This window comes from Myotis brandtii, unplaced genomic scaffold (genome assembly GCF_000412655.1).
Source record: "Myotis brandtii unplaced genomic scaffold, ASM41265v1 scaffold250, whole genome shotgun sequence".
NCBI lineage: Eukaryota > Metazoa > Chordata > Mammalia > Chiroptera > Vespertilionidae > Myotis > Myotis brandtii.
The window spans coordinates 291,786-303,348 of record NW_005359478.1 but is presented as its reverse complement, the minus strand read 5'-3'; the positions used below and the strand labels follow the sequence as shown (position 1 = coordinate 303,348).

Below are 11,563 nucleotides of genomic sequence, written 5' to 3'. Positions count from 1 at the left end.
ATGAGTAACTTCTGCTTTCTGAGAATCTGCATCAGGATGTGGGGAGCCTGCTGGGGGTGAGGGGCAGTGTCGCAAGACCAACTCCGGCTTCCATCTGATGTCCCCACTCCGCCTTTGGCTTGTAGGCCCCCGTTTGGTTTGGTGCTGCTTCTGTCCCTCCCTCAGCTCTGCCTGGACCAGGAGGTGAGCCAGGGACCAGAGGCTGTGATCCCTGCATCTCCCCTGACCTCCCACCCACTTCTCCAGGTCATTCCTCCCTTTTCCAAAGCCCCCGCTGAACCACGGCCCCTTCCACCCCCGGCCTCCCCAACTCCCTAGCTCCTTGCCAGATCACACCTCTGCTACTGAATGTAGCTTTGGGCTGGTAGCAGCCTCCCTGAGCCTTGAGCATTGGACTAGAGCAGTGATGGCGAACCTTTTGAGCTCGGCGTGTCAGCATTTTGAAAAACCCTAACTTAACTCTGGTGCCGTGTCACATATAGAAATTTTTTGATATTTGCAACCATCGTAAAACAAAGACTTATATTTTTGATATTTATTTTATATATTTAAATAATGCCATTTAACAAAGAAAAATCAACCAAAAAAATGAGTGTCATAGGTTCGCTATCACTGGACTAGAGCCTCTCTGTATGGCTCCCTCTGAAATCATTCTAATCTTGTTTGACCTTTTTGTCTACATAGGTGTTGTCTGGACACGCTCTTCACACCCCCCCTGAGGACGGCCAGGGCCCTGAGGGCGTCTGGGGTCCTTGGGACCAGTGGGCCTCTTGCTCCCAGCCATGTGGGGTGGGGGTGCAGCACAGGAGCCGGACTTGTCAGCTCCCTGCAGCTCAACTCCACCAGGGCCCACCCTTCCCGTCCCGGCCCCCAAGACATCCAGAAATCTCGCTCTCCCAAAGTCAGGGCCCCAGACCCCAAACTCCCCAAGAAACTCTCCCCCTGTACAGGCCACAGCCTCAGGGAAGAGGTGGCCCACTGCGAGGTCCTGCTTCCCAGTTAGGGAGAGAGGAGGCCCAGGAGACTCCAGGAGCCAGGAGGTGAGGGGAGGGGCTTTGAGGGAAGGGGTGGGCCTTAGGCAAGGGCTGGGGCTTGGAATAAAGGAATGGGGAGGAGGACAGAGGGCTGGAGTGGGTGCTTATCTCTGGTGCCAGGAAGTAGAGGGGGCAGGGGAGGCCAGGTAACCGACGACCAGAGCCGTGACCCTATGTCTGCAACACCTTCTCAGGTCCCGGGTTCGAGACCCCATCAAGCCAGGAATGTTTGGTTACGGGAGGGTGCCCTTTGCTTTGCCACTCCATCGGAACCGCCGGCACCGCCAGAGACCACGCAGATCCGAGCTCTCCCAGACCTCAGAGCTGCTTCCCTCCCTGACTCCAGGAGCAGAGCCATCCTCTGCAAACCACACCCCTCAAACTCACTTCCCTCCTGTGCAACCAGCTGCTCACACCCTGTCCCCCGCTGCAGAACCCCCAGGCCCTGAGGCTGCTCGGACAGAGGTGCCTTCGAGAACCAGGCCCCCTCCCAGGGCTCAGGCCTCTGGCAAAGAGCCCCCCTCGTTTATCCCCTCCCCAGGAGAAATTGTCTCCTTCCATGTGTCCCCTCAGCCAAGAATGCCAAGTTCCCAGGGTTGGGCCAGTCCCCAGGTGGCAGAGAGACACCCAAATCCTTTCCTTTCTGTCCCTCGGGGCTGGGGCCGGGGCCGAGGCCAACAGAGCCGGGAGCACTGGCGATCTGGGGGGAATCGCCCCAGGTCCCCCGCAGAGTCTGCCCCTGGATACCCGGATGGCTGGTTGCCTCTGCTAAGGGCCGGCCCCCACGCCAGCTCCCAGTGGAGCCTCTTTGCTCCCAGTAGCCCCGTCCCAAGATGTTCTGGGGAGAGTGAGCAGCTGAGAGCCTGCAGCCACGCGGTGAGTTCTTCCTCGGACCCACACCCCCTCCACTACTGCTTCCCTGACCCTGCCTCTGGGTCCTCAGCCTGTCAGATCTGGACCTGAGGGAGAGGGGCCTTCCATTTGACCTCCTCAGGGTAAGGGCCTTGGAGCCCCTCCATAGACCCGACCTCCTCCCTACTCCCCAAACCCAGCCCTGATCCACACCCCCGTTTTCCTCCCCAGCTTTGACTCCTCTGTATCCCCCCACCTCAGCCCTGCCCCCCTGAGCATCCAGACCCCCGGGCCCTGCAGTGTGCAGCCTTTGACTCCCAGGAGTTCATGGGCCAGCTGTACCAGTGGGAGCCCTTCACAGAAGGTGAGGTTCCCAGCCCATCCCTGGACAGGGAGGGGGGGCCGCCCGCAGGAGGCTTAAGACTGGGGGTGACCGGGCAAGTGGCACCTCACCCCTCGTTTTCTCCTCTGTGGGCCCTCATGTTTCTACTGCGTCCTATTTTCTTTCTGTTTCCCAGGGCTGGGGTGAAGGAACAGCTCGGGCCGGAAAGGGGGAGTGTCTCAGACGGGGTCAGGTTAAGGGGCGGTCGGTAGAGGGGTCAGGCTGGGAGAGGATGTGTCCAGAGGTGCCCTTTGTCTGGTTCCCTCTGGGAGAAGGCGTCCCAGGAGGTGAAGCAGACAGAGGGGGCGAGATCCTGTCCAGGAGTGACAGCAGGGTGGGCGTGTGCCCGGGGCCTGGGTGGGGTTATATCACTAGCTCCCAAGTCACCATCCGCTTGATTTGGGGCCTGTCAACTTGATACCAAGATAGCCCCTCCTGAGCTCTGAACTCACACAGTCGAGCGTTTCAAGTATCTCTCCTCTTTCGCAACCCTGGTCTCGGTGACCTAAATCGACCCGACCCAACTTCTAAGTGACCCTCAAACGAACTTTTCCGAGCACAGAACTGTCGTTGTTCCCTTCGCCCACGGTGACCCAGGCCACCCCCAGATGTCCGGTAGCTAATACAAGCCAAGCTTCCGTCAGGACCCGGGGGCCTTTCCCTGTCAACTCCCCCCAGGGAGGCCAGCTAACCCCCTTCCCTCCCACCCCGGCTCTCAGTCCAGGGATCCCAACGCTGTGAACTGAACTGCCGTCCCCGGGGCTTCCGCTTCTATGTCCGTCACACTGAGAAGGTCCAGGACGGGACCCTGTGTCAGCCAGGAGCCCTGGACATGTGTGTGGCCGGACGCTGTTTGGTGAGGAAGGACGGGGCGCGTGCGCACACAGTCTCCTCGTTTATCATTACAACAACAACACACCAGGCGGGTGGAGGAGGATAGCTCTCACCTGCCAGGCCGGGCGAGCAGAGCCAGGAGGTGGACGGCAAGGAGGCTCCCCTCAGGCGCATCCGGGCTTCCCCGAGGCTGGCGGGGCTGAGAGAGAAACACATTCTCAGTTGTGGTGCCAAGATCAAGGGGCATGGAGGGCGGAATGGTCCCGGGAGGCCCAGGCTGAGGTGTGAGGTGGTCTGGCTCCCGGTGGCCGCTGCCTCACTGCACTCTCCTCCAGAGCCCAGGCTGTGACGGGATCCTCGGCTCTGGCCGGCGTCCAGATGGCTGTGGAGTCTGTGGGGGTGACGATTCCACCTGCCACCTCGTCTCGGGGAACCTCACTGACCGCGGGGGCCCTCTGGGTTATCAGAAGATCCTGCGGATTCCGGCCGGAGCCTCCCAGCTCCAGATCGCCCAGCTCCGGCCCAGCTCCAACTACCTGGGTGAGCTCTCGGGGCTCCCCGGTCTCTTGGTTCTGCCCTGAGCAGCTGAGAGCCTGCAGCCACGCGGTGAGTTCTTCCTCGGACCCACACCCCCTCCACTACTGCTTCCCTGACCCTGCCTCTGGGTCCTCAGCCTGTCAGATCTGGACCTGAGGGAGAGGGGCCTTCCATTTGACCTCCTCAGGGTAAGGGCCTTGGAGCCCCTCCATAGACCCGACCTCCTCCCTACTCCCCAAACCCAGCCCTGATCCACACCCCCGTTTTCCTCCCCAGCTTTGACTCCTCTGTATCCCCCCACCTCAGCCCTGCCCCCCTGAGCATCCAGACCCCCGGGCCCTGCAGTGTGCAGCCTTTGACTCCCAGGAGTTCATGGGCCAGCTGTACCAGTGGGAGCCCTTCACAGAAGGTGAGGTTCCCAGCCCATCCCTGGACAGGGAGGGGGGGCCGCCCGCAGGAGGCTTAAGACTGGGGGTGACCGGGCAAGTGGCACCTCACCCCTCGTTTTCTCCTCTGTGGGCCCTCATGTTTCTACTGCGTCCTATTTTCTTTCTGTTTCCCAGGGCTGGGGTGAAGGAACAGCTCGGGCCGGAAAGGGGGAGTGTCTCAGACGGGGTCAGGTTAAGGGGCGGTCGGTAGAGGGGTCAGGCTGGGAGAGGATGTGTCCAGAGGTGCCCTTTGTCTGGTTCCCTCTGGGAGAAGGCGTCCCAGGAGGTGAAGCAGACAGAGGGGGCGAGATCCTGTCCAGGAGTGACAGCAGGGTGGGCGTGTGCCCGGGGCCTGGGTGGGGTTATATCACTAGCTCCCAAGTCACCATCCGCTTGATTTGGGGCCTGTCAACTTGATACCAAGATAGCCCCTCCTGAGCTCTGAACTCACACAGTCGAGCGTTTCAAGTATCTCTCCTCTTTCGCAACCCTGGTCTCGGTGACCTAAATCGACCCGACCCAACTTCTAAGTGACCCTCAAACGAACTTTTCCGAGCACAGAACTGTCGTTGTTCCCTTCGCCCACGGTGACCCAGGCCACCCCCAGATGTCCGGTAGCTAATACAAGCCAAGCTTCCGTCAGGACCCGGGGGCCTTTCCCTGTCAACTCCCCCCAGGGAGGCCAGCTAACCCCCTTCCCTCCCACCCCGGCTCTCAGTCCAGGGATCCCAACGCTGTGAACTGAACTGCCGTCCCCGGGGCTTCCGCTTCTATGTCCGTCACACTGAGAAGGTCCAGGACGGGACCCTGTGTCAGCCAGGAGCCCTGGACATGTGTGTGGCCGGACGCTGTTTGGTGAGGAAGGACGGGGCGCGTGCGCACACAGTCTCCTCGTTTATCATTACAACAACAACACACCCGGCGGGTGGAGGAGGATAGCTCTCACCTGCCAGGCCGGGCGAGCAGAGCCAGGAGGTGGACGGCAAGGAGGCTCCCCTCAGGCGCATCCGGGCTTCCCCGAGGCTGGCGGGGCTGAGAGAGAAACACATTCTCAGTTGTGGTGCCAAGATCAAGGGGCATGGAGGGCGGAATGGTCCCGGGAGGCCCAGGCTGAGGTGTGAGGTGGTCTGGCTCCCGGTGGCCGCTGCCTCACTGCACTCTCCTCCAGAGCCCAGGCTGTGACGGGATCCTCGGCTCTGGCCGGCGTCCAGATGGCTGTGGAGTCTGTGGGGGTGACGATTCCACCTGCCACCTCGTCTCGGGGAACCTCACTGACCGCGGGGGCCCTCTGGGTTATCAGAAGATCCTGCGGATTCCGGCCGGAGCCTCCCAGCTCCAGATCGCCCAGCTCCGGCCCAGCTCCAACTACCTGGGTGAGCTCTCGGGGCTCCCCGGTCTCTTGGTTCTGCCCTCCACACCCCCGTGCAGCCTAGCAAGCCCCAGGGGGAGGAAGGAGGAGGCCAGGAGAGCAGGGGGGAGCGGGGCTCTGAATGGTTAGGGAGTGGTGGGACAGGAGGACAGCTGACTCACCTCCCGGTCCTGACCGCCCCCTCCAGCACTTCGAGGCCCTGGGGGCCGGTCCATCATCAATGGAAACTGGGCTGTGGATCCCCCGGGGTCCTACGCCGCCGGTGGGACTGTCTTCCAGTACAACCGGCCTCCTCGGGAGGAGGGTGCCGGGGAGAGCCTGTCCGCCGACGGCCCCACCACCCAGCCCGTGGACGTCTACGTGAGCTGGGGCCTGGGGGAGCAGGACTGCCGGGGAGGGGGCTGCTCCCTCTGGGGGCAAAGATGGGGGGAAGGTGAGTGGTAGGGGACCCTTGCCACCCCAAACATTCATTATCTTCTCTTTCTCTCCCCAGATGATCTTTCAGGAGGAAAACCCGGGTGTTTCTTATCAGTATGTCATCTCCTCACCTCCTCCGAGCCCCGAGAGCCCCGCTGCAGAGCCCCCCGTCCCCCAGCTCCAGCCGGGTGAGAGGCTGGTCCCGAGACCTAGGAGGAGGGGAGGGCGGAAGGGAAGCTGCACGGCCGTGGGGGCATCTGATTTGCCTCCTCGACTCTCCCTGCGTAGAGGTTTTCAGGATGGAGCCCCCACCTGCGTCAGCGCCCCGCCCCACCCGGACCCCCGGCACCCTCCAGCGCCAGGTGCGGATCCCCCAGGTGCCTGCCCCACCCCACCCCAGGACACCCCTGGGGTCTCCCGCCGGATTCTGGAAACGAGTGGGACACTCCGAGTGCTCAGCATCCTGTGGGAAAGGTGAGACTCACACAGCAGCCTGTGTTCCTGGCACCCTCAGCCCAAGTCCCCAACGTGACACTCCTGGTTGCAGACCCTAGATCGTGGGGCCACACCTCGCCGACTCTGTGCCCAACCCGGGACCCCACTAGCACGATCCCCTGGCTTCCCTCTCACCCCTCCAGGCGTTTGGAGCCCCATCTTCCTCTGCATTTCTCGTGAGTCGGGAGAGGAACTGGATGAGCGCAGCTGTGCTGTGGGCACCAGACCCCCAGTCTCTCTGGAGCCCTGCCACGGCCCCCCGTGCCCCCCATAGTGAGTATGACCCACAGGGAGGGGCACAGTCCTGGGGACACAACAGTTGCTCCAGGCAAACACATCCTCGCTGCCCAGGCCTCACCCGGACTCTGCGGGCAAATGAATCTCCTGGCCACAGAGACAGTGTCCCATTAGCAAGGCTGGCCGTCCATAGGCAGAAGGAAACCCGGCAGCCCGAGCCCCACAGGAGAGCCCCGACTCCGATGCTAAACGTGCCCCTCTCCTCGGAGGGTCCCCACCCCCCGCACATGGCAGCCCCACACATCTTCTCTTTTGCCACCTGTGGCTCTGTCTCTCCCCCACCCTGCGCACAACCACAGCTGGGAGGCCGGCGAGTGGACGTCCTGCAGCCGCTCCTGTGGCCCCGGCACCCAGCACCGCCAGCTACGCTGCCGGCAGGAGTTTGGGGGGGGTGGCTCCTCAGTGCCCCCTGAACGCTGTGGACACCTCCCCCGGCCCAACATCACCCAACCCTGCCAGCTGCGCCTCTGTGGCCACTGGGAGGTCCGTTCCCCCTGGAGCCAGGTGAGTGGGACCAGACAAGCAGGCTTTCCGAGGGGGAGGATCCTAAGGGAGTGGGCACCAGTGAGCTAGAGCAGTGGTTTCCCAACTTGTTTTTAATCAGAAATGTTTTACAAACAAGATCTCTTATGGAACCCCAATCTATTAGTCAGATAAGAGGCTGAATCTGGGATTGGGCCCAGAGGCCCATGCCCACCCCACAAAGCCATGTACCAGTTGAGCCAGGAATCAAAGGCAGATCCTTGTTCAAAAGCCACAGAGCTACATATGTAATACTTTCAACAATAAAGAGTATAATTAAAAAAAAAAAAAAGCCACAGAGCTGGCGGCTGGTGAGGAAGCCAGGCCCAGCTCCTTGGATCCCCTCATCCCCGCAGTGTTCTGTGCGCTGTGGGCGCGGCCAGAGGAGCCGGCAGGTTCGCTGTGTCGGAAACAATGGTGATGAAGTGAGCGAACGGGAGTGCGCCTCAGGACCCCCGCGGCCCCCCAGCAAAGAGGCCTGTGACATGGGGCCCTGTACCATGGCCTGGTTCCACAGCGACTGGAGCTCCAAGGTGGGCCCCACACCCAGCACAACCTATTAGAGACTTTCCCAAACAGTTCAATAAGCATTTACTGCCTGGCCAGTGTGGCTCAGTGGTTGAGCATCGACCTGTGAACCAGAAGGTCATGGTTCAATTCCCAGTCAGGGCACATGCCTGAGTTGGGGGCTCAGTCCCCAGTAGGGGGTGTGCAGGAGGCAGCTGATCAATGATTATCATCATTGATGTTTCTATCTCTTCCTCTTCCTTCCTCTCTGAAATCAATTATATATATGTGTGTGTGTGTGTGTGTGTATAATATTTACTAAGCAAGCACCTACTATGTGCTAGACACTGCTGGTGCTGGGAACATGGAGATAAGTGAGAAAAATTTCCACTATGAACAAAACTTCCAGCAAAGGTTCCCCTTATCTGGCTGGTACCCTTGGGACATTCCCTAACTCCCAGGATCTGGATCCAGGACACATGGATCCTCTCAGCCCCTGCCTCTTCCCCTCTTCATCACTCGCATCCCCCCTCACCCAGCCCCCTCTGCTCTGCTGCTCACAGTGCTCGGCCGAGTGTGGGACGGGAATCCAGCGGCGTTCTGTGGTCTGCCTCGGGAGTGGGGAGACCCGTGGGGCAGGCCAGGAGGAAGCAGGAGTGGGAACCAGTGAGCAGAGCTGTGCCCCAGGAAGCCGCCCCCCTGACATGCGTGCCTGCAGCTTGGGCCCCTGTGAGAGGACATGGTGCTGGTACACGGGGCCCTGGGCGGAGGTGAGCTGGGAGGGGGGGCTGTCAGTGGACTCCCTGTGGGCAGTGGGGAGTGATCCCTGCTCTCCCTTCCCCTTGTACACCCAATGCTTCCTCTCCATCAGTGCTCCTCAGATTGTGGCTCAGGCACACAGCGTAGAGATGTCATCTGTGTGTCCAAACTGGGGACTGAGTTCAACGTGACTTCTCCCAGCAACTGTTCCCACCTGCCCAGGCCCCCTGCCCTGCAGCCCTGTCAGGGGCAGGACTGCCAGGACCGATGGTTTTCTACCCCCTGGAGTCCGGTGAGTGCCTGGCTCCCGAGCCCTGCTCAGTGTGGGAAGGGGAGGCTCCGCTCACTAAACCCGGCATCTGTGCCCAGGACGAGGCCAGCTGCAGCCTCACATTGTCCTACTTCCTGTTCCCCTGAAAGACAGGTGGGCCCTCTCCAGGTGGGATGTCATAATGTCCCAGGACAGTCTCGCTCACACCCTCCTTTCAGAGGAGGCGGCCTGGGGTTCAGGAGGAGCCTGGGGCACAGACAAGGTTTGATTTGGTAGCTGGGGTCTCCCCAGTGTTCTCGCTCCTGCCAGGGTGGTGTGCAGACCAGGGAGGTCCAGTGCCTGACTGCCAACCAGACTCTCAGCACCCGCTGCCCTGTCCATCTGCGGCCCTCCCGGAAGCGGCCCTGTAACAGCCAGCCCTGCAGCCAGCGCCCTGGTAAATGCCCCTCTCCCACCTCCCAGGAGAATGGAGTTGGCTGAGGTGTGGGTGGGCCACCTACATAGAGAAAGGACCAGCGGAGAGGGCAACACTCCTCCAGAGGGGTGGGTCTTGGCAACGGCTATCTTGTGCCCACTGGCCTCCTCTTTCCCCAGATGACCAATGCAAGGACAGCTCTCCACACTGCCCCCTGGTGGTCCAGGCCCGGCTCTGCGTCTATCCCTACTACACAGCCACCTGTTGCCGCTCTTGTGCCCATGCCCTGGAGCGGTCTCCCCCGGAGCCCGCCTGAAATGGGTCCAGGAGAACCTCTCCTCAAGGTTTCTCATGCCACCGTCGGTCACCCATCAGTCTGCTCGCTTTGTACCCTCTGGCTCTCCAGTCTGTCCTAGTCTCACCAGGGATGTCCCCCAGGGTGGTTGAAGGAGGCAGGATGTGGTGGTGTGATGGTGTGTGTGCATGTATGTCCCCAAATGTGCATCTGGACCTGCATGGGCGTGTGTACACTCAAAAGTGTGTGTCACTTCTCACAAAGAAGTTAGACTGTGAAGGAAGGGGGAGGGGGCGATGGCGGTTTCCCTGAGACACTTCTAGGCTGAGAGGAAAGCACGTTTGCAGCTCCTTAGTAATCTGAGCTGCTTAGTGACTGCCCGCCCCCCATCAATTCCAACTTTGTGCCCTAAACCTCAGTTCTCATGGTCAGGCCTCCCTCTTCTAAACCACCCTTTTGTCCTCAGACCCCTTCCCCCCTTACCTGGTCTCTCTATCGCACCCCTCATAATTAATTAGCTAGGGGTGCGGGTCAGCCCCTGCCAAGCTTGTCTTACCCCAGGAAAAGTGACTAACTTCCCAGAACCGGGACCAGCTGGGCAGAGGATGGAAAGAGAAAGGTTAGAATAAGGCCACCTAGCCCCTGCTCCTGCTTCCCACCTCCTGAAATGGCCCCCGCCCCAGAACTAATTTATTTTTTATTAAAGAAGATTATATGACAAATGAGAAACAGGCTCTTTAATGTCTTCATGGAAACCCAGCCATATGAGCCCCCTACACAAGCAGAGTCCGGTCAGAATGAAGGGTGAGAAGAGGAAACAGCACTCAGCCGTGTGTGGGGCAGGAGGAGCCCAGGTGGAGAGAATCTGGGCCCAGAAAGGCTCATTGGTGAGCCCCCATCACCTGAGAGCAGAAGCCTGGGTCCCAGGGCCAGGATCCTGGCCAGCCACAGCCCCTGCAGATTGGTCATTGGCCACTAGAGGTCATCACTTCTCCCAGTTTAGGTATGGAGTTGGGAGCTTGGGTCCCTCGGAGGAAAAACCGCCGGGCCTGGGGTGAGTTTCCTGGTCGGCTGGGTCTTTCTGTAAAGTCTCTTGGCCTCTAATAGCCCTACTTTCAATTTGGGGCTGAGCTGAAATGGCAGCTCCCTTTTCAAGGGTCTTTTTTCCTGTTCTCTCTCTTTGGCCCTGTCTTCCGGCCTCCCCCATCCTTTCTGCTGTTACCCATTTCCCCATGAAGCCGTTGGTTTATTGCTTTTCACAGGGTGTGTATGGAGAGCGTGGGGGGAGGAAGTGATTTCCGAGGGCCCCTCTCCCCCCTTCCCTCAGCAGAAATGGCTGGAGGTGGAGCCTGGCCTGGCTCTAGGCAGAACTGGATGTCCTGCCAAAGACACATTCTTCAGAGATGTCTCACCCCAGTCGCCGCCCTCCTGCCTCCCCCTCTCGTTTAATCTCTCAAGGTAAATAGCTTTGCTGGAGGTGGTGTGAGAGCCGGCAGCCTTTTCCCTGACCCCAACCGACCTGAGGGCCAAGTCCAGGTCTCCACTTCTGGAAGCATCCCTCCCCTCCCACCCACCCACCCTGCTCTGCACCTCCACCGTCTGCCCGAGGAAGGCCATGAATAAAGGCCCGCAGAGACCGCTGAACTCGGCGACTCCTGTCCCTGAGCAACGCCCAGACGCCTGCTCACACGGCTGCCTTGGGACTTGGGCTCCCCCTGGGCTGGAGTGGCTGGGCAGGAAGACTTTGGACTCTACCTTGAGAGTGGGTGAGGAAGGAGGCCAAAGGGCATGGAGGGGAAGGAAAATAAAACCGACGTGAGCCCTGGACAAGGCGTGAGTGAGGGAAGGGGGTCCGAGGGAACCCCAGCCCGGAAGGCTCTGCTCAGCCTGAACAGGACACTAAAGAGACTTGTTCCTCTGGCGAACCTGCAAGGGGACCCAAGATCCACGGGGCCAGGGGAGCAAGACCTGGCCCGCCCAGCAGATACTGGAGGTTGAGCCCTTAGATTAGGGAGGAGTGGTGGTGAGTCGCTTCGGGCCCTCCCATCGATTCCTGGAAGCCGGCTGGGCGGTGGCCCCGGCTCAGCTGACTTCCCTTAAGTTCACCCTCCCTGGTAGGGCCTCTCAAGGCTGTTGCTGGGCAGGTTTG

The 11,563-nt window shown here is 60.5% G+C and overlaps 1 protein-coding gene and 1 long non-coding RNA gene across 4 annotated transcripts in view; one reads left to right on the top strand and one right to left on the bottom strand.

The window, feature by feature from the left end:
* The window catches only part of LOC106726311, a 7,134-nt gene extending 3,703 nt beyond the window's left edge, over positions 1 to 3,431 (bottom strand). Inside the window, exon 1 of the long non-coding RNA XR_001362360.1 lies at positions 3,216 to 3,431. This is a non-coding gene — a long non-coding RNA (uncharacterized LOC106726311). The remainder of the gene's footprint in view (positions 1 to 3,215) is intronic.
* ADAMTSL4 (ADAMTS-like 4) overlaps positions 1 to 11,241 on the top strand; it is a 13,035-nt gene extending 1,794 nt beyond the window's left edge. Inside the window, exons 2-17 of one of the 3 annotated variants that reach the window (XM_014540682.1) lie at positions 126 to 183; positions 685 to 1,040; positions 1,229 to 1,910; positions 2,148 to 2,250; positions 2,988 to 3,124; positions 3,438 to 3,642; positions 5,624 to 5,796; positions 5,930 to 6,041; positions 6,142 to 6,327; positions 6,492 to 6,621; positions 6,945 to 7,149; positions 7,524 to 7,700; positions 8,238 to 8,444; positions 8,546 to 8,725; positions 8,981 to 9,140; positions 9,299 to 11,241. In XM_014540682.1, coding sequence (XP_014396168.1) covers positions 126 to 183; positions 685 to 1,040; positions 1,229 to 1,910; positions 2,148 to 2,250; positions 2,988 to 3,124; positions 3,438 to 3,642; positions 5,624 to 5,796; positions 5,930 to 6,041; positions 6,142 to 6,327; positions 6,492 to 6,621; positions 6,945 to 7,149; positions 7,524 to 7,700; positions 8,238 to 8,444; positions 8,546 to 8,725; positions 8,981 to 9,140; positions 9,299 to 9,435 — 3,208 coding nt within the window. In that variant the 3' untranslated portion in view covers positions 9,436 to 11,241. Of the gene's footprint in view, positions 1 to 125; positions 247 to 684; positions 1,041 to 1,228; positions 1,911 to 2,147; positions 2,251 to 2,987; positions 3,125 to 3,437; positions 3,643 to 5,623; positions 5,797 to 5,929; positions 6,042 to 6,141; positions 6,328 to 6,491; positions 6,622 to 6,944; positions 7,150 to 7,523; positions 7,701 to 8,237; positions 8,445 to 8,545; positions 8,726 to 8,980; positions 9,141 to 9,298 lie in introns of all 3 variants that reach the window. The other 2 variants (XM_014540681.1, XM_005867371.2) reach the window with 2 other exon arrangements.
* Positions 11,242 to 11,563: the final 322 nt, after the last annotated feature.